Genomic DNA, 27,469 nt, shown 5'->3' with positions numbered 1-27,469 from the left:
TTATTTCTGCTGATCAGGATGATTGGGTTTCATTTTTGCCCTTGGCCGAATTTGCTTTAAATAATAGAGCTAGTTCTGCCACTTTGATGTCACCTTTTTTTTGTAACTTTGGGTTTCATCCTCGATTTTCTTCAGGGCAGGTGGAGCCTTCTGCCTGCCCAGGTGTTGACACTGTGGTGGAGAGAATGCACCAGATCTGGGACCAAGTGGTGGATAAGTTATCTCTCTCCCAGGAAAAGGCCCAGCGGTTTTCCAACCGACATAGGACCATTGGTCCCCAGTTTAAGGTTGGTGATATGGTGTGGTTATCATCAAAAAATATTGCCATGAAGGTGGCTTCTCCTAAGTTTAAGCCTAGATTTATTGGACCTTACAAGATTGTGGAGATTATTAATCCGGTCTCTTTTCGTTTGGCTCTTCCTGTCACATTTAAAATCCATAATGTGTTCCATAAATCTTTGTTGAAGAGGTTTGTTGAACCTGTTGTTCCGGGGGTGGCACCCCCAGACCCTGTATTGGTTGAAGGTAACATGGAATATGAGGTAGAGAAAGTACTGGATTCCCGTCTGGCTAGACGGAGACTCCAGTATTTGGTTAAGTGGAAGGGTTATGGTCAGGAGGATAATTCCTGGGTCTCTGCCTCTGATATTCATGCCAAAAGATTGGTGCGTGCCTTTCATCGGGCTCACCCTGATCGCCCTGGTGGCGTAGTTGAGGATTCGGTGACCCCTCCTCAAGGGGGAGGTACTGTTGTGAGTTCATTTTCCCCTTCATTACTGAGGCCCGAGGAACTCCCTCTTCTGGTAAAGAAAGGTAGTGAGCCTGATTATCAAACACCTGAGGCTGATGATGATGACTGGCTGAGTGGAGTTACTGACTGGATATAAGGCTGCCGACGCCCTTCTGCCCTGCAAGTGATTTCTCTGTGGGATCCTTGGAGACCAGTCTGAATTCCTGCTCCTCTAAAGCTAAGTTTTCTGCTCGGCCTTTTGCTCTGTGCTTTGACTTTGTTTTGCTTTGTTTTTCTGGATTTCTGCCATTCCCTGCTGGGGTGTGCTGAATTCCTTTAGCTCTGTCTTCTGAAAATACCTGAGTGCTGATTTAGTTTTTGAAGCCTAGCTGCTTCAGGGCCTTTTTCATATCAGCTTGTTGGCTTATGTCTTTGATAGGGTTTTGGCAGATTGCAGACAGCAGCCTTCCTGTCCTTTCCTATCTAGGTAGTTTTGGGGCCCCGTCTTTGCTCAGTCTATCTTTCTGTCTGTGTTAGTGTTTTCATCTTGCTTCACCGTCATTATATGTTGGGGGCTGCCTATTGCTTTGGGGTCTGCTCTGGGGCAGTTTAGATTTCCCCTTTCTTTAGGCCTATTTAATTCTCCGGCTGTGATCGAGGGGTCTAGGGCATCGTAGGAACCCCCCACGGCTACTGCTAGTTGTGTTGATAGGTTCAGGGGTCTGCAATCTGATAGTTGCCAAGTTCTCTGGTTTTCTGGACTTCGCTTGTATTTCCGTTCTTGCCTCCTACGGTGACTCATTCATAACAATACCATGTTCAAATGTATAATGTTTACACACAAATCTAATATATAAAGCTCAAAGTGTGTGTGTGTGTGTGTGTATGAATGTATGTATGTATGTATGTATGTATGTCCGAGATTGGCATCCCCACCATCGCAGCTACAGCCACAAAATTTGGCACAGTCACACGTCTGGACCCAGAGAGCGTCCTAGGTTATGTTGTGAGGCGAAATTTTAACCCCGCGCGTTCCAACTTACCAAACAATTTTGCCCCTATCTACATAATGGGGAAAAAAGTGTGTGCGCGTCAAGCCCCGCCCCTCATTATGATGTCATAATGCCCCTATCTATATAATGGGGAAACAGTGTGCGCGTATCAAGCCCCGCCCCTCATTATGATGTCATAATGGTTGCCATGGCAACGCTCATTCATCATAGGTTGCAAGCCCCGCCGCTCATTATGATGTCATAATGGTTGAATATGGGATGGAGGATGTGTGATGGGTATATGGGCACGGGCCTATGGAATGGTGGATATGTATGATGGGTATATGGGCACGGGCCTATGGGATGGAGGATGTGTGATGGGTATATGGGCACTGGACTATGGGATGGAGGATATGTATGACGGGTATATGGGCACGGGACTATGGGATGGAGGATGTGTGATGGGTATATGGGCACGGGCCTATGTGATGGAGGATATGTATGATGGGTATATGGGCACGGGTCTATGGGATTATGGGATGGTGGATATGTATGATGGGTATATGGGCACAGGCCTATGGGATGGAGCATAATAATTTGTTATAACTTACCACAGTTAGTTACTATGCCCGGGCAGCGCCGGGCTCTTCAGCTAGTATATATAGATTTATATGTAATACCAAGCCCGAGGTTTATTCATGAACAGGTGTCAGCCAGATACTCTCATTAATAAAAGGGTACATAAAGAGTTAAAGAAAAAAAACAAACACACAGTTATCAGCCTATGTAGGAGCATTAACATAATTAACCTACATATGCTGTAACAAAACCGCAACTGTCAGAAATCTGCGTGAAACGCAATATCTGTTTAATTTTCAAAAAAAAAAAAAATTGTCTGGGCTACCGCATAATTTTCATAACCAGCAAAAGGAAAGATGACGGCTGAGGGCTCATGTTAATATTCTGGGAAGGAACCAATAGCCATAAAGGTTCCCAGGCTATTAATATCATCTCACAGCTGTTTGCTTAGCCTTTACTGGCTAGTTTACAGGGGAACCCCAGAAAAAATTGACATGGGGTCCCCCTATAAAAATCGAAGCAGCAAAGGCTACGCAAACAGCTGTGGGCTGATATTAATAGCCTCGGAAGGGGCCATGAATATTGGTACCACTCAGGCTAAAAACATCAGCTCTCAGCTGCCCCAAAAATGTCACATCTTATAGATGCTCCAATTCTGGCACTTAGCCTCGCTCTTCCCAATTGCCCTGTAGTGGTGGCAAGTGGGGTTCATATTTGTGGGGTTAATGTCACCTTTGTATTGTCAGGTGACATTAAGCCTACAGGTTAGTAACCACATAGTGATATTGTATAAAAACACAGACACCCAGAATAAAGTCCTTTATTTGAAATAATCACACAGGCTTCTTTATTGAATCAAAATGTACCATACTTACTGAACACCTAATCCCAAACACCCTTGCCTCCTGCAAACAATGAATAAATAATAAACCCACACAATACTATCCTGTCTGACGTAGTCCACTTAATACCAAGTGTCCCACGGCGATCTCACGTGTAGAACAGTCACATTGAGAGATGTGACCGATCTACCCGGCCTCCGGCGATAGTGACAGGAGGTAATTGTTTCCGCAGTGTATCATTGAGCTGCCGTGAGAGTTCACCGGAGTTCATCAGCTCCGCTGCTCTCACTTACAGCACTACTCCTGTGTGAGAACTTTCCCACGCAGCAGTGGTGCTGTAAGTGAGAGCACCGAAGCAGATCAGCTAATGAACTCCGGTGAACTCTCTCACGGTGGCTCAGTGATGCACTGCATGTGCGATTACCTCCTGTCAGTGTATCGCCGGCGGCTGGGGGAGAACGCCGTGGGACACTCGGTATTAAATGGACTATGGCGGAAAGGTTAGTATAGGTTGGTTTATTATTTTTGATTGTATGCAGGAGACGAGGGCGTCAGGGATTAGGCGTTCGGTGAGTATATTTTGTATGTGAATATGTATGTAATTATGTAAATGTTTATTTTATTATTTTTTTTTAATTGAATAGGTGCCGGATGATGAGACTATTCTCCCATCATCAGCTCATGCGGTCTCTGTTATATGTGACAGCAGACATAGCCAGATGGGAATAGTAGTCCCATCACATGACGCCTAAGTACAATCACTATGGGCTGTTCGTCACATGGGTACATGCCCACAGACAGACAGCCGCAGAGACAGACTTATTTCCCCGCCCAAACACTCAGCCTCCTTCTGACATCATTTCCTTTGACAATTTGCAGCGTTTTTGGCAGCAAACACCCAAACCTTTTAACACTTGCTTTTTTGCTGCAGATCTGACTGACTCAATTGAAATCAATGAGTCAAAAACACTGCAGAAAGTAAAAAAAAAAAATTGACATGCTGCAGAAAATAATACAGTGCAAAAATGGACGGAAATTCACTGATCATGTGCACAGCACTTCAGGATTGTAATTATCTTGCAAAAGTATTCCATTGCGTTTTTGGACCATTTACGAGCGTGAAAAAACACTGCGAAAACGCATCAAAAACGCATTGAGTGCACATAGCCCAACTCATTTTATTCCTGCTCCTCCGCTGAGAAATCTCTTTTTTTGCATTTTTTTATGTACCATAGTTTGTTTTTTATTGTCTTTATTAAGGGGACGTTATTTGCAGGGTGATAATGCACAGTAGCCTAAATACATGCCCCCACAGAATTCTGTGAGAAATGCCTACTTAGTAAAGAACATAAAATTTACCACTAAATAATAAGGACCTTCTGGAACCATATGGAGGATTCAAACAAATAAAAACAAAAAACAAAAAAAAAAAAAAACTTCAGGGGAGCAGTGGAAATAAAGTAAGAGCAAAATCTGGACACTTCTAGATTAGTGACAGGTCTGTTTTAAAAATCTGACCAAAAAGGGTAGCTAACTTGACATCTGCATCGGACGAAAAGTCTGAGATGATGTGGTTTGTTTGATCCACTTATGTGGACACATCAGGACTAGAGATGAGTGAATTTGTTCATTTTTTTGTGCCCGAATCTGATTTTGACATATTCGAACCATATTTGAACACTATTCGTGCCGAATGTATGTTTAATAATCAGTTCTGAATATATTCAGTAATTTCTACTCCCACTGACAATAATGACATTTGGCTGTGTTCGACGAATATTGCAAAACCAATATTCGATGCTGATAGTATTCGGAACCGAATCCAAACAAATTCATTCATCTCTAATCTGGACAAATTCATCCATTAAATGATTATTTTAGGCACAAAAGTATTTTTTTTCCTACATGTTTACCTGTTAGTAGTGTCACTGGACTACAGTAGAATGGATACTATAGATTAGGAACGTTCACCATGTTTAGATACAGGAAAGATGTATATCTTTGCACCGTGTTAGCCAGTAGATAGAAAAATATTCAGGATTGAGAGTCTTCAGTAGTTGATACCTTTTAATGGCTAACTGAAAAGATGGTAACACATTGCAAGCTTTCGAGATTACTCAGGTCTCTTCATCAGGCTAGACTAATACAAAATCTGAAGTCACATATTTATGCACAATACAACACAGAAAAAATGCAATAGATTAGACAACGTGTAGGCAATGTGGCAATGTGTTACCATCTTTTCAGTTAGCCATTAAAAGGTATCAACTACTGAGGACTCTCAATCCTGAATATATTAGATTAGACAAGTGACGTGAAGCAGAACTATCAATATGGGAGGAGAAACATAAATATAAACATTGGACCAGCTCATAGATAAGGAGTCCGGATGTTTTATGGTCCTCTGATTGGGGTCTAGTTCTGTGTTGTGATGCCCCCACAAGGTTTTAAAAGGAAATTCCTTAATTGATGTAAAAAGACATAAATCCATGCGACACATTCATTCCAGCACTGAGAGTGTCAAAGTTCGTCAGAAATTTGTCCTCGCAAACTCATCTCTCTCTCTGAGAATTGAAGTTACCTTTCAATACCAGTAATTTCATATCCACGTTGCTGTGATCAGGGATACAGAAATGTTTTGCTACAGGTAGATCCATTCTTTTTTCTCTTATTGTGTGACGATGAGCATTCATCCTTGTTCTAAGCTTTTGCCCTGTCTCCCCCACATACAGAACCGCAGTTGGACATTTAGTACCAATAATTAAGTACACCACATTAGATGTAATGCAGGTGAAAATACCTGGGATCTTGTAGTCCTGATGTGAGTTGGGGATCTTTATCTTGTCCGTGGTCATTATAAATGGACAGGTTTTAAATTTTTTCTGGTTGCAAGGAAAGGTTCCTGCAGCTGTTGGAGAGGACAAGGAGCTTCTGACAATGATGCTTCTTAAATTTGGGGGCTGCCTAAAACACAGCAGTGGGGGGTCTGGAAAAATGGATTTTAATCAGGCATCTTTTTGTAGTAAAGGTTGTAATTTCCGTGCAGCTCCCCTTAGCACCTCCAGATTTGGGTTGTAGGTGACTACTAGAGGCACCCGGTTATTCTCTTCTTCAGCTTTGTAATGTAGCAGGTGATTCCTTGACAATCTGGTGGCTCTTGTAATTTGGTTTTCAATTGTTCTTGGATGGTAGCCCTGATTCAAAAAGGTCTTTTTGAGGCGACCAAGGTGTTTGTCTCTATCCATGGGGTTGGAACATATACGATTGTATCTGATGGCTTGGCTATAGATAATAGAGTTCTTTATGTGTTTTGGATGGAAACTGTCCCATTTAAGGTATGTTGGACGGTCGATTGGCTTCTGATACAGGGATGTCTCTATTTCATTGTTTTTTAGCTTAATGATGGTGTCCAAAAAATTAATCTCAGTACTGGAGTAGTTGAGTGTTAAATTGATGGTGGGATGAAATTGATTAAACTGTTCGTGGAACGTCTTTAGCTGTTGCTCAGACTCCGTCCAGATGATTAAAATATCATCAATGAAGCGGTAGTAGGCCAGGGGCCTGATGGGGCATGAGGACAAAGAGTCGCTTTCAAGCTTGGCCATGAAAATATTTGCATACTGTGGAGCCATTTTACTTCCCATAGCTGTGCCAGTCTCCTGTCGATAGATCCTGGTGTCAAATTCAAAGTAATTGTGGGTGAGGATGAATTTTATAAGTTTCACCACAGCATCAGCATCAGTCCCTGTGTTTTCCATGAAGAATTTGCAGGCATTTAAACCATCTTGGTGTGGGATATTAGAGTACAAAGATTCCACATCCATGGTGGCCAGGATGGTTTGAATAAACTAGCAGCAATAGGTCCTCTACCAGAAGGAGCCATCCTGGCCACCATGGATGTGGAATCATTGTACTCTAATAACCCACACCAAGATGGTTTAAATGCCTGCAAATTCTTCATGGAAAACACAGGGACTGATGCTGATGCTGTGGTGAAACTTATAAAATTCATCCTCACCCACAATTACTTTGAATTTGACAACAGGATCTATCTACAGGAGACTGGCACAGCTATGGGAAGTAAATTGGCTCCACAGTATGCAAATCTTTTCATGGCCAAGCTTGAAAGCGACATTTTGTCCTCGTGCTCCATCAGGCCCCTGGCCTACTACCGCTTCATTGATGATATTTTAATCATCTGGACGGAGTCTGAGCAACAGCTAAAGACGTTCCACGAACAGTTTAATCAATTTCATCCCACCATCAATTTAACACTCAACTACTCCAGTACCGAGATTAATTTTTTGGACACCATCATTAAGCTAAAAAACAATGAAATAGAGACATCCCTGTATCAGAAGCCAATCGACCGTCCAACATACCTTAAATGGGACAGTTTCCATCCAAAACACATAAGGAACTCTATTATCTATAGCCAAGCCATCAGATACAATCGTATGTGTTCCAACCCCATGGATAGAGACAAACACCTTGGTCGCCTCAAAAAGACCTTTTTGAATCAGGGCTACCATCCAAGAACAATTGAAAACCAAATTACAAGAGCCACCAGATTGTCAAGGAATCACCTGCTACATTACAAAGCTGAAGAGGAGAATAACCGGGTGCCTCTAGTAGTCACCTACAACCCAAATCTGGAGGTGCTAAGGGAACTGCACGGAAATTACAACCTTCACTACAAAAAGATGCCTGATTAAAATCCATTTTTCCAGACCCCCCACTGCTGTGTTTTAGGCAGCCCCCAAATTTAAGAAGCATCATTGTCAGAAGCTCCCTGTCCTCTCCAACAGCTGCAGGAACCTTTCCTTGCAACCAGAAAAAATTTAAAACCTGTCCATTTATAATGACCACGGACAAGATAAAGATCCCCAACTCACATCAAGACTACAAGATCCCAGGTATTTTCACCTGCAATACATCTAATGTGGTGTACTTAATTATTTGTACTAAATGTCCAACTGGGGGTCTGTATGTGGGGGAGACAGGGCAAAAGCTTAGAACAAGGATGAATGCTCATCGTCACACAATAAGAGAAAAAAGAATGGATCTACCTGTAGCAAAACATTTCTGTATCCCTGATCACAGCAACGTGGATATGAAATTACTGGTATTGAAAGGTAACTTCAATTCTCAGAGAGAGAGACGAGTTTGGGAGTACAAATTTATGACGAACTTTGACACACTCAGTGCTGGAATGAATGTGTCGCATGGATTTATGTCTTTTTACATCAATTAAGGAATTTACTTTTAAAACCTTGTGGGGGCATCACAACACAGAACTAGACCCCAATCAGAGGACCATAAAACATCCGTACTCCTTATCTATGAACTGGTCCAATGTTTATATTTATGTTTCTCCCTCTCCCATATTGATAGTTCTGCTTCACGTCACTTGTCTTATCTACTGCATTTTTTCTAGGCTGTATTGTGCATAAATATGTGACTTCAGATTTTGTATTAGTCTAGCCTGATGAGACCTGAGTAGTCTCGAAAGCTTGCAATGTGTTACCATCATTTCAGTTAGCCATTAAAAGGTATCAACTACTGAGGACTCTCAATCCTGAATATTTTTCCACCATGTTTAGGGAATTCATCCTTCCCTACACCGTGTGTAGAATTATTAGGCAAGTTGAATTTGAGCGGATTCTATTTATTATTGAGCAACAACTATGTTCTCAATCAACCGAAAAGACTCATAAATATCAAAGCTTAATATTTTTGGAAGTTGGAGTGTTTTTTTTTTTAGATTTGGCTATCTTAGAAGGATATCTGTTTGTGCAGGTAACTATTACTGTGCAGAATTATTAGGCAACTTAATAAAAACCAAATATATGCCCATCTTACTTGTTTATTTTCACCAGGTAAACCAATATAACACAAAATTTAGAAATAAACATTTCTGACACTCAAAACCAAAAAAAAGGGACAAACGTAGCCACCTTTCTTTACGATGACACTCAAAAGCCTTCCATCCATAGATTCTGTCAGTTGCTTGATCTGTTTACGATCAACATTGCGTGCCGCAGCCACCACAGCCTCCCAGACACTGTTTGGAGAGGTGTACTGTTTTCCCTCCCTGTAGATCTCACATTTTATGAGGGACTACAGGTTCTCTATGGGGTTCAAATCAGGTGAACAAGGGGGCCATGTCATGATTTTTTTCTTCTTTTAGACCTTTACTGACTAGCCACGCTGTGGAGTATTTGGATGCATGTGGTGGAGCATTGTCCTGCATGAAAATCATGTTTTTCTTAACGATACAGAATTCTTCCTGTACCAGTGCTTGAAGAAGGTGTCTTCCAGAAACTGCCAGTAGGTCTGGAAGTTGAGCTTCACTCCTTCCTCAACCCGAAAAGGTCCCACAAGTTCATCTTTGATGATACCAGCCCATTCCAGTACCCCACCTCCACCTCGCTGGCGTCTGAGTTGGAGTGGAGCTCTCCGCCCTTTACTGATCCAGCCTCAGGCCCATCCATCTGGCCAATCAAGAGTCGCTCTTATTTCATCAGTCTATAAAACCTTAGAAAAATCAGTCTTAAGATATTTCTTGGCCCAGTCTTGACGTTTTATCTTATGTTTCTTGCTGAAAGGTGGTCGTTTTTGAGCCTTCCTTACCTTGGTCATGTCCCTGAGTATGGCACACCTTGAGCCTTTTGATACTCCAGTAAAGTTTCAGCTCTGAAATATGGCAAAACTGGTTGCAAATGGCATCTTGGCAGCTTCACGCTTGATTTTCCTCAATTCATGGGCAGTTATTTTGCGCCTTTTTTATCAACACGCTTCTTGCGACCCTGTTGGATATTTGCCATGAAACGCTTGATTGTTCGGTGATCACGCTTCAAAAGTTTGGCAATTTCAAGACTGCTGCATCCCTCTGCAAGACATCTCACAATTTTTGACTTTTCAGAGTCCATCAAATCTCTCTTCTAACCCATTTTGCCAAAGGAAAGGAAGTTGCCTAATAATTAAGCACACCTTATATAGGGTGTTGATGTCATTATACCACACCCCTCCTCATTACAGAGATGCAAATCACCTGATTTACATAATTGGCAGTTGGCTTTCAAGCCTATACAGCTTGGAGTAGGTCAACATGTATAAAAAGGATGATGTGATCAAAATACTCATTTGCCTAATAATTCTGCACCCAGTGTAGTCCATTATCATTTTATTTTTCTTTGTAACACTATATCAATTGCCGAATTTTAGAGTTAATATTTTTAGATATATTTTGACATTAGATTAAAGTTAACATAACCACTCATTTCTTAGCTGTTATATTCGGAAGTTTGTTACCCACTTTATTCTGAGTGCGGCGATACCCCACATGGCCAGAAAATGCTTTGGGACAAACGGCAGGGCTTGGAAGAAATGGAAGGAATGCCATTTGAATTTTGTAACACAAATTTGGCAGAAATAGATTGCTGTTGTGAACTCATTTTCTGGTTTATCTCTGGCTTCTAGTGAGGGTGGTGGAGCTGGCTGTGTTGACAGGAGTTGTGAGGTCTCCATCCGGGCTCCCTCTGGTGGTGACAGTAGGTAATGAAGCTGATCTAAATAGCAGAGACCTGCCACCTGAGGAGGAGGACTGTGATTGGACATCAGGAGTCTCCGACTGGATTTAAGACAGCCGACTCCCTAATTCTGTGCTGGTGATTTTCCTGCTCTGAGGTTCTAGTTTCCAGTTCTGTTCCTGCCTTCTCAAGCTAAGTGTGCTCTGCTATTTTTCACTTGAGATTTGGTCTGGTTTACTCAGTTTTTGTGGTCAGCCAGCCCCCCCGCTGGGGCTGTGCTGAATTTCCATTCTTATGTCTCTGTTTATGCCAGTTTGATTTTTGTTCCTGATCAGATTGGTCTCTTTTTTCGCTCTGTCTTCAGAATATACCAGAGTGCTGATATAGGGAATTGAAGTCTAGCGACTTCAGGGTTTTTGTTATCAGAAAGTGTTGGACATTTTTTGGCAGGGTTTTTGTGCGTGATTGCAGACAGCATCTTTCCTTTCCTGTCCTTTCTAGTTAGTGTGGGCCCCATCGTTTGCTCAGCCTATTTTTCTATCTGTGTTTGTGTTTTCATCTTGTCTCACCAACAATACATGTTTGGGGGCTGTCTATTGCTTTGGGGTCTGCCCTGGGGAAGTTCAGATTTCCCCTTTTCTTAATTTAGGCTTATTTAGTTCTCCGGCTGTGACGAGGCGTCTAGGATCATCGTAGGTACGCTCCACAGCTACTGCTAGTTGTGTGGATAGGATCAGGGGTCTGCAATCCGCTTAGTTACCAACCTCTCTGGTTTTCTGTGGCTTAGCATGTTTTTGTTTTTCCTCCTTGGTGACTCATTCATAACAGATTGCAGGCACAATTTTGCATTTGACCGGTCCCTAAAGCACCCAAACAGCAGAAAAACCCCCACAAGTGACCCCATTTTGGAAACTAGATTCCTCAATGAATCCAGGGGTGTATTGAACATGTGTAACCTACAAGTGATTCACAAAACTTTATAACATTTAGAAGTGAAAACAAAAAAATACATTTATTCCCACTAAAATACTGTTTTAGCACCAAACTTATAATTTACATGAGGGGTAATAGGAGAACATGGACCTTGCAATTTGTTATGCAATTTTGACTATACGATGGCAGTACCCTATATTTGGTTTTACACAACTGTTTGAGCACACAGCAGGGATCGAATGGGAAGGAGCGCTACTTGGCTTTTAGAACACATTTTGTTGAATAGATTGTCTCCACTAGGCAAGCCCCTAAAGTGGCAGAACAGCAGAAAAACCCTGAAAATGGGCCAATGCATGGTTAATACGTAGCTGCAAGTATCACAGCTTGTAAATGCTTTTTGTAGGTAGGTAAGCGTCTTTCAATTCTTGTTTGAGGGATTTTCATTAATTGTTCCTTAGAAAATTCTTCCAGTTCTGTGAGATTCCTGAGTCGTCCTGCATGCACTGCTATTTCGAGGTCTAGCCAGAGACTTTCAGTGATGTTCAGATTAGGGGATTGTGAAGGCCATTATAAAACCTTCAGATAGCATATTTTGAGGATTTCTATTGTGGACTTTGACATGTGTTTAGGATCATTATCCATTTGAAGAAGCCATCCTCTACATTTCGAAATGAGGAAAGGGCAACTTGAATACGCTTTGCTATCTTTTTATAGCCTTCTCCTGCTTTGTGAGCCTCCACCATTTTCAGAGTGCTTGGAAGCTGCATAGAAGAACCCATGGGCTGTTGTTTTTTGGCACAAGGTTAGAGAAGGCTGGGTTTTAAAAAGTCTGGGAAATTTGCATCCCCTGGCCTTTCGTAATGATGATCGTGAACAAGCCATAACTCTTAGCAGGTTAATTAAGGTCTCAAACATTGGTCAAAGGTATCTGAGCACACACATATCAAAAGGGTAGCCAAACATTTGCATTGAACTATTTTCCTTTTTGCAATTTTTAAAATGTAAAAAAATGACAACTATACATACATTTTTTTGCCTAAAATACAAAGTAAATTTAGTGTAATCTTTAAGAGATCATTTCATCTTCAACTTGCTTAACTATTCACAATAACAGTATTTTTGACTAGGAGTGTCCTCACTTTTACACGTCACTGTAGTGTCTGTACTCTAATATGAGCATATACTTGCACCTTGATCCGGTATCCTGCACATTTCCCATATACTTAGGGTTTACTCCAGAATACATTGTCACCCATATCTGTGTATGCTATTTTTTTATTTTGTATATGCATAGTTATGCTGGAATGTCAGCGTTGTGGATCTTTTCTTTTGAAGTTTGTTTTAAGGCTACGTTCACATCGCATTAGGGCAATCCGTTTAACAGATTCGTTAAACGGATGCGCTAACGATGAGCCCCAAATTGTCTGTATTTTTGCGATCGCATTAACGCATGGTTGCATTGCGTCGCCCTGAGTTAGCAATAGAGTTCTATGCAGAGCGAACGCATCTGTTCGCTGACCGTTCGCCATAACGGACCCGAAAACGCGGTAGTCCATGTTCGAAGGTGTGTCACAAAACAGACCAACGCTAACGCATGCCAATTTTGACATGTGTTAGGATGCGTTACGCTAAAGGAAGTCAATGGGTGCCTTAACAGATCCGTTACATTGCGTCAGTGGCGCTTACAAACAGATCCGTTAAACGGATTTCCCTAACACGATGTGAACCTAGCCTTATGGAGCATTGATTTCAATAAAATATATTTCATATTATACCCAGATATACACATCAATATAGTATTGCTTTCTTCTCCTTTTTGGTAATTTAATGTGGTACTTAAGTGGCAACTTTATAATTCATCTACAGACTGGGCAACCACTGCTACCTATTCAAACTATTCCCATCGTCAAAGGAGAATAATAAGAATTCTTTACGTACTGCATACTCATCTCCCTCGGCCATCCCATAATTTGGCAACATTGCTCCCTCCATTGTTGTGCTCTTAAATACTCCTTTAAGCCTACTACCAAACTTCCCAATTCCAGAGGGCTCACCTCCTCTTTTTTGTGTTGTCCTAAGAGTTAAAAAAAAAAAAATATATACAAACTTAATTACAAGCAATATTCTGCAATGTTATGCACATCTTACAATCACTCACATCAGTTTCTTCCACACCACGGGCTCACAATGTGCTTCACATATAGGGGATTAAAAATGTAGTGCTAAACAAAATAAGGTGATAAGTTTCTTTCAATCTAATTTGTGACGTACAATATAAAAAAGTGAAATGCCACTATTACACCATGTATGGACTTATAGTGACCACTTCAATAATCCTCTTTTCAGCAAAACGAGAACCTTTTAAAGGAGAGGTGGGGAAGCTTTTATCTACCAAAGGCCATAAGGATAGTTATACCATCCTTCGGAGGCCGTACAAAATCAACTTGAAAATTACCCTGCTACATTTGGTCAAACATTTAATTAACTCACCCATAATGTGATGGATGAAACTGTTTCTCTTTGGAGCAACTTTGAAGTTAGGTAGTATGGGATGATGTTACTACTCGTAACTGCTTTTCCAGATTTGCGTCAGTCTGGCGTGCAGGCGACTCTCTGCCATAAGCTTTGTAAAGAACTCGCAGCAGTACGTCTTACCGAACACAGATGTATTATTACACTGCATGTCTCCTCACAGTGCAAAATCCTTCATTGCTCATGTTACATTTATAGAACATAAGCAGTGGGAGATCTGCAGTGTATACATTACATAGGATGCACCAAGACTGCTGTATATACATTAGATAGGCTACACACAGACTATTGTATATGCATCAATAGTATATATTTCACATGTGAAAAAGACTTGGGTATACTAATAGATCACAGACTGAATATGAGTCAACAGTGTGATGCAGCAGCAAAAAAGGCAAATGCAATTCTAGGATGTATTAACAGAAGCATACAGTCTAGATCACATGAAGTCATTATTTCCCTCTACTCCTCTTTGGTCAGACCTCATCTGGAATATTATGTCCAGTTTTGGGCACCACATTTTAAAAAAGACATCAACAAACTGGAGCAAGTTCAGAAAAGAGCGACCAGAATGGTGACCGGTCTGCAAACCTTGTCTTATGAGGAAAGGTTGCAGGATTTGGGAATGTTTAGTTTGCAAAAGAGAAGACTGAGAGGAGACTTAATAGCTGTCTACAAATATCTAAAGGGCTGTCACATTGTAGAAGGATCAACTTTATTCTCATTTGCACAAGGAAAGACTAGAAGCAATGGGATGAAACTGAATGGGAAGAGACACAGATTAGATATTAGAAAAAACTTTTTGACAGTTAGAGTGATCAATGAGTGGAACAGGCTGCCACGAGAAGTGGTGAGTTCTCCTTCAATGGAAGTCTTAAAACAGAGGCTGGACAGACATCTGACTGGGATGATTTAGCGAATCCTGCTTTGAGCAGGGGGTTGGACCAGATGGCCCAGGAGGTCCCTTCCAACTCTACGATTCTATGATCACATAGGAGACCTCTAGACTGCTGTATATACATTACATAGGAGACACCGAGACTGCTGTTAATACATCACATAGGAGACATACAATGGGTACCGAAAGTATTCAGACCCCTTTAAATTTTTCACTCTTAGTTTCATGGCAGCCATTTGGTAAATTAAAAAAAAGTTCATTTTATTTCTCACTAATGTACACTCTGCGCACCCCTTCTTGACTGAAAAAAGAAATGTAGAAATATTTGCCAATTTATTAAAAAAGAAAAACTGAAATATCACATGGTCATAAGTATTCAGACCCTTTGCTCAGTATTGAGTAGAAGCACACTTTTGAGCTAGTACAGCCATGAGTCTTCTTGGGAATGATGCAAAAAGTTTTTCACACCTGGATTGGGTTTAGGTCAGGGCTCTGGCTGGGCCAGTCAATAATGGTCACAGTTGTTCTGAAGCCACTCCTTTGTTATTTTAGCTGTGTGCTTAGGGTCATTGTCTTGTTGAAAGGTGAACCTTTGGCCAAATCTGAGGTCCAGAGCAGTCTGGAAGAAGTTCTCATCCAGGATCTCTCTGTACTTGGCCGCATCCATGTTTCCTTCAATTGCAACTAGTCGTCCTCTCCCTGCAGCTGAAAAACACCCCCATAGCATGAAACTGCCACCACCATGTTTCACAGTTGGGAATGTATTGGGCAGGTGAAGAGCAGTGCCTGGTTTTCTCTACACATACCGCTTAGAATTCTATCTTCATCTCATCAGACCAGAGAATCTTATTTCTCATAGTCTGTGAGTCCTTCATGTGTTTTTTAGCAAACTCTATGCGGGCTTTCATATGCTTGAGCACTGAGAGGCGAGGCTTCCGTCGGGTCACTCTGCCATAAAGGCCGACTGGTGGAGGGCTGCAGTGATAGTTGACTTTGTGGACCTTTCTCCCATCTCCCTACTGCATCTGTGGAGCTCGGCCACACAGTGATCTTGGGGTTCTTCTTTACCTCTCACCAAGGCTCTTCTCCCACAATTACTCAGTTTGGCTGGACGGCCAGGTCTAGGAAGACTTCTGGTGGTCCCAAACGTCTTCCATTTAAGGATTGTGGAGGTCACTGTGCTCTTAGGAACCTTGAGTACTGCAGAAATTCTTTTATAACCTTGGCCAGATGTGTGCCTTGCCACAATTCTGTCTTTGAGCTCCTTGGCCCGTTCCTTTGACCTCATGATTCTCATTTGGTCTGACATGCACTGTGAGGTCTTATACAGACAGGTGTGTGCCTTTACAAATCAAGCCCTATCAGTTTAATTAAACACAGCTGAACTCCAATAGAGTAGAACCAACTCAAGGAGGATCACCAGGAAATGGACAGCATGTGACTATAAATAAGAGTGTCTGAGCAAAAGGTCTGAATACTTATGACCATGTGATTTTAGTTTTTCTTTCTTAATAAATTTGCAAAAATTTCTACATTTCTGTTTTTTTTCCCCAAGTCAAGATGGGGTGCAGAGTGTATATTAGAAAAAAATGAACTTTTTTTAATTTACCAAATGGCTGCAATGAAGCAAAGAGGGAAACATTTAAAGGGGTCTGAATACTTTCCGTACCCACTGTAGATACTGCTGTATATGCATCACGTGAGACACAAAGACTGCAGTATATACATCACATAGCAGACACCGAGACTGCTGTATATACATCACATAGGATACACAGAGACTGCTGTACATGCATCACACAGGAGACACCGACTGATGTACATACATTACATAAGATTCCAAGACTGACACTCGCCAGCGTAAGGACGTAAATTTTCATTGCATGTGCCACAGGGTTCAGTAGTGTGCTCACAGGGTAAGAACAAATTAAAAAGGGGCGGCAGCAGTCAAAACGAAGCTGCCAGCCAGAGCACTGCAGTCCTAGGAATCTGACCAGGGGCCAGAGAAAAGGTCATCCAAGGCCATAAATTAACCGAGGTTCCCCTCCCCTACTTTAAAGTGTATGTTTTAATTTGCGCTTAAGGGTTCAACGTATTTGACTAGTGAAGAGATCTGGAAATAATAAATTCACTGCTTGTAAACCCTTGGGAGAAATGAATCAAAGCTAATAAAACTAAAAGCAGAGCAATATTCTATAGCAATCAGATTCAGATTCTCTTTTCAGAGCTCTCTGAAGTGCTCCACTGTCTCTCTGCACCAGCTTCAGTGCATTGTATACTAAATGCCCCACTTTAGTCATAAAATTATATAACTAACTTTATTTCTTTTCGTCTAACAAAGCAAGCATCTTCCACACTTTGAACTAGGATACATTACCCAATAAAAAGATTTACGGAGAATAGGCAAGAAAAAATAAAGAATAAATACTGGAGAAGCCAGCAGTTAGCATAACAAGGGTCACAGCGAAGGAATACCAGAATCTATTAATACAGCCATGTGATAAATAGATGCAATCACAAACTGGATACAGCTAGGTTATGGGACAACTGGGTCATCCAGGCAGCCTTGTTAGGACAAAAAGGTGAATTAAGGGAACAAAACCAGCCATAGCATCCATTTACTGGTCATGCATTTTGTGTAATGATGCAAGAGCAAGAAGTGCTGCCTTAACAACAGCGTGAAAGGGTTACCGCTGTGCACCAACATACATTCACTATGTTTAATATTTTTGACATATATAAAAATAATGCTTCATGAAAACAAGATTCCTTATCATGAGCAGTCATACGTACAGGCAGTATATTGTTGTTTAAAGGAAAAATGTATCCTGTTTTTACCCTTGATAGCATACATGACATTTATGAGCTAAAAAAAAAAAAGCGTTGCCAGAATGACAAGTTATCGCCTATCATCGGGATAGGTAATTAGAATGGAGTACCATGTCCCCATTTCAATGGAGTCATGCATGGTGTCACCTCATTTAAGGTCAAAGTAACTTTTGACTACAGACTTTCCAACAGGCGATGTAGGATCAATGATTACAGTGGCTTGAGAAAGTATTCACCCCCTTGGCATTTTTCAAGTTTTGCTACCTCACAACCTGGAATGTCACAGTTTTTTTTGCCAAAAACCATCCCCACAGCATGATGTTGTTCTTGGGGTGATGAGCTGTGTTGGTTTGGCACCAGAGAAAAAGTTTACTTTGTTGGCCAAAAAGTTCAATTTTAGTCTTATCTGACCAGAGCACCCTCCTCCATACATTTGGGGAGTCTCTCATGGCTTTTAGCAAACTCAAAACAAGCCTTACAATTTGTGTTTGTACGCAAAGACTATTTTCTTGCTCACTCTTCCATAAAGGTCACCTCTATGGAGTATACAGCTTACTGTGGTCATATTGACAAGTATTCCAATTTCTGCTTGGGAACTCTGCAGCTCCTTCAGGATTACCTTTGGTCTCTGTGCTGCCTCACTGATTATTGTCCACCTTGCCCGGGCTGAGAGTTTCGGTGGGCAGGCCTCTTGGCAGGTATGTTGTGGTACCATGTTCTTTCTATTTGATGATAATAGATTTGGTGGTGCTCAGGGGGATCATCAGAGATTGGGATATATTTTATTTTACAACTCAATCCTGACTTTAACTTCCCAACAACTTTGTCCCTTACTTGTATGGAACTCTCCATAGCCTTCATTGTGTTATTTGGTTAGTGATGCCATTTCCTTAATAGTGTTGTATCATCTGTGACCTTTCAGAAAAGGTGTGTATATACTGACAGACCATGAGACACTTAGATTGAACACAGGTGGACTTCCTTTCACTAATCATGTGACTTATGAAAGTCATTGCTTGCACTTAAATTTTTTAGGGGCATCATAGCAAAAGGGGTATATACATATGCACATGCCAATTTTTAGTTATTTGATCTCATAAATTTAATTTATGTAACTTGGACTATTTAGTGCTGATGCATCACACAAAAATAGTATTACAAAAATATTTAAACAGGTTGCTACGTAAAAAAAATAGGTAAAAAGCCAAGGGGTGAATACTTTTGCAAGCCACTGTAGTTGTCATGCTGGATACAACCATTAAAGAGTAACCATTGTTTTAGCTTTTATTTCAGAAATCTATAATACACGTGAAAATAAACAACTTTGTAAGACAGCTGCTGCTCTCATCTCCTAGACAAATATAAAATCTGTATTCAGTGAAGAAAGAATTTCACATTACTGTGGTAAGAAATTAAAGTTGGTATTCATAAGATTCTATGAAGAAGGGAGGATGCGGAAGGAGCGGCTAGAGGCAGACACAGATTCTGCTGCAAGTTCTCCTGTACACTAACTTTTAGTCTTTTTACCATAGATTTAAACCATGTGTAGTTGAGAACTTGCAGCAGAATGTCCGTGGTGGTCTCTAGCTCCATAGAATCTTATAAGCACTGACCGTCAATTCCTATCTCAGTAATGTGAAAGATTGTGTTCACTGAATACAGAATTTATCCCTGCATTGAGTTGAAGATAAATCCAGGAGGAAAAAGAACCAGATTTCTCTTGGAACATATCTTACAGTTTCTTGTGCACTTGATTTATAAAATAATTAACACTATGGTTACTAGTCATAAAAATAATTGTACCTGAATGTAACTTTTAAAGTTTTGCATCACATAAAGCTATAACACAAGGACAACCTATAACATGATGATTGGTGAAGGGCCAATCTTTGGGACGCCACATTCCTGTAAATGAAGCGCAATGTAGTTTATTTTGTCTGATAATTTTGAGAGCATTGGTAATTGAATCTCCACCAATCCACATCATCATGTATGCATTAACAAGGAAAGGTAGAAAATAGGACACAATTTCTATTAAGCACAAAAGGAATTCACAAGATACGGCACAAAAATGCAACCACGTAACTACAGGGAAGCAATGCAAACATGCTGGAAACTCACCGTATATCATCCAAACTGAGGCTATTTCTGCAATAAGTATATAATCAATAAGCAATACGTTAGAAACATTGCTGCCTCATGTAGCGAAGTGGGAAATCTGACCACCTCTGTATTGGGTGCAAAACAGTTTTCCCCCAGATCTTCATTACAAGGGTTATCAGACACCGATCGCTTCCACATCCGGAGGCGAGTGGCGGTGAGTGATTTTACATCTGCACATACAATTCGTGGTCGCTCATTTGTCAGGTATATTGCACACATTCAATTCTAATGAAGTCAGAGGATCCGAACAATCCTTTTAACATGCAAAGCGACCTTGCTGGTTTCTATAGCAGTGGAGGTGGTCATTTCTAAGCTAGTAAACAGAGCCTCTTATGTACTCCGCAAACTCAGTGTTTGCACTGGCTATTATTCTTAGTAGTCTTCCTTTAACTGCTTTAAATACTTAAAGGGTTTGCTCACAATCAAGGTGCATATTAATCAATAGATCTTGGAAAAACAGTAAGTTACATAATTAAATATGTTTAAAAAATGCTCCTGTGCCGAGATAATCTTATAAACGTGCCCCTTCTATGTACTGATATTTGCATTGTCTGACTATGCAGAACTACTCCTGTTCATGGTTGACACATATCCCACCTCCCAGCTAAGAGCTGCGCTATGTCACTGATAAGTGAGTATACAGACAAAACAGCATGGGTTGGTAATTGCTGCTTTCTAAAATAATCTCCATGTCTGATTTTATCACAGGAGCAAGTGTTTCTGCCTTGTCACCAGTCCCATGAGCTTGTCATAAATCATGTCGGTGACATATGAGCTCTCCAGCGGCCACTAAGCTTATACACAGAACAAAAACTGCAAATACACAGTATATAGTAGGGGTACATCTATAATATGTTCGCACAGGAACATTTTATTTTTAACGTATCCAATTGTAGAAATTATTTCATGATCAATTGATTAAAATGTACTTTGTTCATGAGACAACCCCTTTAAGCTCTGAAGAGGCAGAAAAAAAATAAGTATTACAATAAACCAAAATTGCATTTCGCAATAAAATAGAATTATGTGCACACATAAAATATAATACTTCACAAGACATGATAATCTAAACCCTACCTGTTAAATTTTGAACTGCGGGTAGGCGACTCTGCACCTTCAAGCAACTGCATAAAATACTAGAAGAAAAAAATGCATAATAATTTTTTTAAAATTTAGTTAAAGGGAATCCTGTCAGCAGGTTTTTGCTAACTTTTCTGAGACCAGCATGATGTGGGCAAAGAAAACCTGAATCCAATGATGTATCACTTAGATTACTGGGAACAGCCGTTCTGATACAATCAGAGCTTTTAGATGTAGACTGAAGCAGAGCTGAGAAAGCTAATCCCGCCCACACCAGGCTCTGCGAGTACAAAGCCAGTGAGGTGCTTATTATAGGAAGGGTTACCAGACGAGTGTAGTCTGGCAATGTTAACCTCTTAGTGATGAATCCTTCACAGTTACTAAACAACAACACGCACAATGACAAGTGACACATCTCTGAATTGTGTGTTTCAACCCTATCTACTGCTGCCTTCAGATTACATAGCAAAAACCTGTGGACAGATTCCCTTAAAGTAAAGCATGTTACAGAACTACATGAGAATGTATCCCTGTCCTACCCCCATTGAGTACCATACACGTGAATAATAACCAAAATAGGTGGCAACAAATGTACCATAAATTGAATTTTATTATAAATAGCCAGATATTTAGCTTTATTTTTGCTGCCTGAACTAAAAAAAGAGAAAAAAAAAAAAGCATCCTCCCTCCGCTAAAATGGTGCCCCCTGCCTACAACCTGCCTCAGGCATTGTACAAAGTTGTCCGAGTGAGTAGGCAGTAATAATTATTAAGCTATATTTATATGTAAAAATAAAATCTAAACTCTGTGGGTGACCAGTATGTAAACTCTTACAAAGCTTTAGCGCTAGAAAATAACTCTTCTACTGCTCACACTGAATCTGCATGATCCTACCTATTTAGGAAGCAGCACCCAGCTCTCTGCACCATCTGACATCATTAACATTATGTAAGCTTGCCTGCATGACAGCAACATCCAGAGGGTAACAGAGCAGCAAGAGACTGAGAACCATTATACTTTGCGGTCTGTAATTAAAGAAGCTGTCCACTACTTGGACAAAAGCTTATACTCACCTCCTGTGCTGGCGTCGTTCCAGCGGTGTCTGCATCCACTTTCCCTGGGCATTCCACGCTGTTGTGACACGCAACACCGGCATCACTGTCCTCACCTACTGTCGAATTGAGCATCAAGAGGATATCTAAGATCAGCAGCAGTCCAGACTTACTCTCCATGCTCGAGACAGTGAGATAGCGAGTGGGCACTGGCATCACGTTTCATAACTGCACGGGAGCCCCGGGAGAGCAAGTGCTGATACCATGGGAAAGGTGCCAGCACGGGAGGGGAGTATAAGCATTATTTTATTGGGGTCAAACATTGAGATCAAGAACGTGTTGTCGTAGAAGTGGACAACACCTTTAATTCTCTCCACTTGAGACAGCATGGATGGTACAGCAACTAATATCAGCAGAACCTGGCTTTGTAGGTTACACTATTTAACCCTTAATAGTAAAAGTAGTATTCAGTGCCTCAATGGCCAGAACATTACTTCTTGATTTAACGGCTATGTATTATTTTTTTTAAGTTTATTGAACTGACTTCTGCAGCTTTTTTTCCCCACAACAAATCATAGCAGTTACGACACTAGTACGCTACCACTCCGAGTGAACAACAGGTCTCCTCCATGTGAGTACTTAGCAAGAGACCTGCCAATAACCTGAAGCAGGGCAGAGAGAACCCGGCTTGTGACCTTTAAACTATATTTTCTCTGAAATGCTGGAGAGTTTCAGAGAGCATCATACCTTGCTGTAATAGTACATCAAAGGCTGGATTCATGCTGGCCGTAGTTTGGGTAGTATGAATCTAGTGACCAGTTCACTTTAACTGACATAAAAAGGGGTTATTAGCTTACTCAATCTTTTTATCAACTTTTTTATTCATGAAGAAATGGTAAGCTTGTGTTGTATGACCAAATGTCATTATTTACCTCATCACTGTGACAAAACATGGGTGTGAAAACATTCTCAAGGAGGGAGAGGACATGTTCATAGGCTTCAAACAGGCATCTCATAGTTTGAAGCTTCACCACTTCATTGTAAGGGCCGTCTGCAACTAAAACATGAGGTTAAATATAATAATAATAATAATAATAATAATAATAAAAATAATAAAAATAATAAAAATAATAACGCATGTCCAAACTCAACGAAAAGTTTGTCAGGTGGAAAGTTCAGCATCACTGATCAAGCTAGAGACAGAATATTGAAATTTAGCACCAACCGACAGATACTGTCTTATCTATTGCTTTTCTGAAAAAAGGCACAAAGACATTTTTGGAACATATCTGTGACCATAATGAAGCACTCTGATCATTCAGAAATACCTGTCATCTGACCTTATACAAGGCCCAATTAAAAAGTGCCACTGAAACACTTTTGAGATTCCTACAAAATAATGTAATCGTACCAGAATGTATCAGGACTTGTTACCAAATAAAAATCTTAATCTATATAGCATAAAAGGGAATCTGTCACCCCATTTTCAGCCTATCAACTGCGGCCACCGCCATCAGGGGCTTATCTACAGCATTCTGTAATGTTGTAGATAAGTCCCCGATGTAACCTGAAAGATAAGAAAAACACGTTAGATTATACTTACCGGGGGGCTGGGGTGGGTGCGGTGGGTGTCGCGGTCCGGTGCATTCCATCTTCATAAGATGATGTCCTCCCTCGGTTCCTTCGTAGGCATACTTTATCTGCCGTTGAAGGCAGAGTAAAGTACTGCAGTGTGCAGGCGCCGGGAAAGGTCAGAGAGGTCCGGCGCCTGCACACTGCAGTACTCTGCTCTGCCCTCAACAGGGCAGATAAAGTACGCATGCGCAGAAACCGAGGGAGAAGCAAGGAGGAGGATATCATCTTATGAAGATGGGAGGTGCCGGACGGGAAGGCGACACCCATCGGACCGGATCCCCAGGTGAGTATAATCTAACTCTTTTTTCTTAACTTTCAGGTTTCATCGGAGGCTTATCTACAGCATTACAAAATGCTGTAGATAAGCCCCTGATGGCGGTGCCGGCAGCTGATAAGGGGAATCTGTCACCCCATTTTTCCCCTAACATATTCTACAGCACTTCACAAATAGAGAACCAAACAAGCACAATGCCAAAAAAAAAACAAGTGAACAAGCAGAATTAAGAGAAAAAAAGATTCCTAGTCTGAGGACAACTAATTCAGGGTAGACCTCTAATTAGGTCAATCACATGATCATTGGAGATTTTGCTTTGAAACATATACACTTACTTCTTTGGATTTCATCCACGATGAAAGGGTCAAATTGGATTTTATCAATGCTTTCATCCAAGCAGTACGTAACATATATCTTTTTCACTTCTTCATGAAGAGCGAGCATTTCATCATTCGACAGCTCTGGTCTTAAAATCTTGTCATTAAATTCCTCTACATATAAGAAAACATCTATTAAGCTTCTTCTATAAGTTAAAGACAAAGCAATAAGGATAACACTGATATATGCCGAATTTAAGCCAAAAAAATAACTATAGATAAAAGATCTCAAACATATTATTAGCCATGTCTGGATTTTCAGATTTTTGCCACTATGTCTTAGGAACCTTCTAGGAAATGTAATGCATTAAAGGAGTTTTTCCCTTGCTTAAAATGTTATTCTCAATGGGACCAGGTGGGGTATGGCAACACTCCTCCTTATGCACTACTGTAGGGCGTCTAGCATCTACTGTATGGCAATTGTCTGCAACTTCACAATTCAATGAACTGTGCTTGTTGGCTGCATTGGTCACATGATGTCCTTCCAGATATTGATGCCCCAGGTGACAGCATTGAAATAGGAGGGGCAGCACCGGTCTAGTACATGAGCATAGGATGTTTTTTGTCCCATTATCCTAGCTTGAGCTTCTTCACCCCCCCAAGCCATTTTTCACCTTTCTGACCAGGCTAAATTGTACCATTCAGACCAGTGTCACTTTATGTGGTAATAACTCTGGAACAATTCAACGAATCCCAGTGATTTTTTTCTTGACAGATTGTACTTTATGTTAGTGGTAAATTTAGGTTGATATTTTTTGCGAAAATATCGGAATTTTGACAATTTCACAAACAGCAGAAAACCCCACAAGTGACCTAATTTTGAAAACTACACCTCTTGAGGAATTCATCCAAGGGTGTAGTGAGCATTTCTATTCCTCAGGCGATTCACAGAATTGTATAATAGGCATAATAAAAGAAAATTTGCCATTTTTTGCACTTCAATGTTGCGTTGGCCCATGGGTTAAATTTTTAAAAACAATAATAGGAGAAAAGGAACAGTACAATTTGTTATGCAATTTCTCCTGACTACACCAATATTCCATATTAGGTCAACAACTACTACGCAGCTCAGGAGGGAAGAAGCGCCATATTGGAGTGCAGATTTTGCTTCACTGGTTTAAGACTGCCATGTCACATTGGCAGAGCCCCTGAGGTGCCAGAACAGCAGACCCCCGTAAGTGACCCCATTATACAAACTAAACCCCCAATTAATTCATCTAGGGGTGCAGTTATCATATTGACACCACATGTGCCTCACAGAATTTTACACCATTGGGTGGTGAAAAAACTAAAATTACATTTTTACCTCTAAACTGTTTTAGCCCCCAAATTTAAATTTTTACAACGGCTAATAGGAAAAACTTGACCTCTCTGTTGTGCAATTTCTCCTGATTGAGCTAATACCTTACATGTAATCGGTAAATACTTTTCAGGCAGGATGCAAAGCACAGAATGGGAGGACCATCACATTATAGTGCAGATTTTACAGTTAAGGTTTGTGGGTGCCATGACCCAGTGGAGAGGTGCCAGAACAGCGGAACTCTCCCATAAATGACCCCCATTATACAAAGTACACCTCACATTTAATTCATCTAAGGGTCCAGTGGTCATATTGAATCCATGGGTGTGTCACAGAATTCCTGGGCAGTGAAGAAAAATTTTTTTACATTTTTACCACAAATTTTTGCTTTAGCCCCAAATTTTACATTTTCATAGGGTGAAATGGGTAAGATTGGCACCAAGATTTGCCACACAATTTCTGCTGAACGTGGAAATACCCCATATGTGGCTGCAGAGCACTGCTTAGCCACACAGTGAGGCTCAAAAGGGACGAGCGCTATTTGACTCTTGGGAAAAAATTATGGTAGAATAGCGTGTGGATTCCATGTACAGAGCCCCTAAGTGCCAGAAGAGCAGAATCATCCATCAAGTGACTCAATTTTTTAAATGATACCCCTCTGGAAATTTATCAACAGGTGTGACACTTCTCAGCGACCAGCCCCCCTGCCGGGTATCGCTGATCGTCCTGGAATGGCCAGGATATTTTTTTGATCGCTGGTCTCCCGCTGGCCAGCATGCAACGCTGCGTGTGACAGGCAGGAGACCAGCGATCAGCGAGCTGCCACTGGTAACTAAGGTAAACATCGGGTTTCTAAGCGGCGCGCAGCGCTTAGAAACCCGATGTGTACCTTAGTTACCAGTGCGCTGGTGCAGGGAGCTGGTAACCAAGGTACACATCGGGTTTCTAAGTGCCGCACGCCGCTTAGAAACCCGATGTGTACCTTGGTTACCAGCTTCCTGCACCAGCGCGCTGGTAACTAAGGTACACAGTGGGTAACTAAGCGATGTGCGCCGCTTGTTACCCACGTGTCGCTGGTGCTGATCGCTGGTGAAGCTGCCTGTTTGGCAGCTCACCAGCGATCCTGACAAGGTAATATCGTTGTTGGGATCGCTGGTGCGTCGCTATGTGTGACGGGGCCCTAACTTTTTTTGTGGATTGAGTGGAAGCTTTTATTGGGAACATTTTACATAACATTTTGGATCACATTTATCCAGCGCTCTACGCTGAGTATGTAACATCGGGGTTTTGATCTAAATCACTGAATGATGTGATTCAGATGAAAACTGAAGGATCCATTCACTATAATGAGGCAGCAGAGATTTTCTGGACTACTTCCGGCCTCTGTTCAGCGTTGTCCTTCTCAGAGCTGCACAAAACTCTAGCGGACGGCACTTCTATGCATGCCTTAAAAAAAAAAACAAAAAAAAAAAAACACCAGAGCGCCGGATCATAGGCCAGACGGCGTCCACAGTGCCTCACTCTGCATCATTATACGGAATCTTCTGCCGGGGGTTCCGTCTGAATCACGTATTTCAGAGATTTGCACTGGTGTAAGTGCTCAGAGTAGAGCGCAGGATAAATGTGAGCAGAGACTTACTGCAATCTTTGGGAGGTAGACTGAAACAATCACCAGGTGAATGATAGGTTTTATTTTTACACCGTTCCTCATGCGGTATAAG

General features: G+C 41.1%; 1 protein-coding gene across 3 annotated transcripts in view; it reads right to left on the bottom strand.

The window, feature by feature from the left end:
• Positions 1–27,469, bottom strand: part of SNX14 (sorting nexin 14) — a 159,322-nt gene that overhangs the window by 48,925 nt on the left and 82,928 nt on the right. For 2 of the 3 annotated variants that reach the window (XM_073589635.1, XM_073589637.1), the window contains 5 exons: positions 24,407–24,562; positions 23,095–23,219; positions 21,108–21,166; positions 19,989–20,015; positions 13,547–13,682 (listed from right to left, as the gene is read on the bottom strand). In XM_073589635.1, the coding sequence (XP_073445736.1) occupies positions 13,547–13,682; positions 19,989–20,015; positions 21,108–21,166; positions 23,095–23,219; positions 24,407–24,562 (503 nt within the window). The remainder of the gene's footprint in view (positions 1–13,546; positions 13,683–19,988; positions 20,016–21,107; positions 21,167–23,094; positions 23,220–24,406; positions 24,563–27,469) is intronic. The other variant, XM_073589636.1, reaches the window with a different exon arrangement.

This window comes from Dendrobates tinctorius, unplaced genomic scaffold, assembly GCF_039654945.1.
Source record: "Dendrobates tinctorius isolate UK_male_01 unplaced genomic scaffold, ASM3965494v1 ptg000111l, whole genome shotgun sequence".
NCBI lineage: Eukaryota > Metazoa > Chordata > Amphibia > Anura > Dendrobatidae > Dendrobates > Dendrobates tinctorius.
Note: the sequence above shows the minus strand (reverse complement) of the source record. Positions and strands in the feature narration are given on the sequence as shown.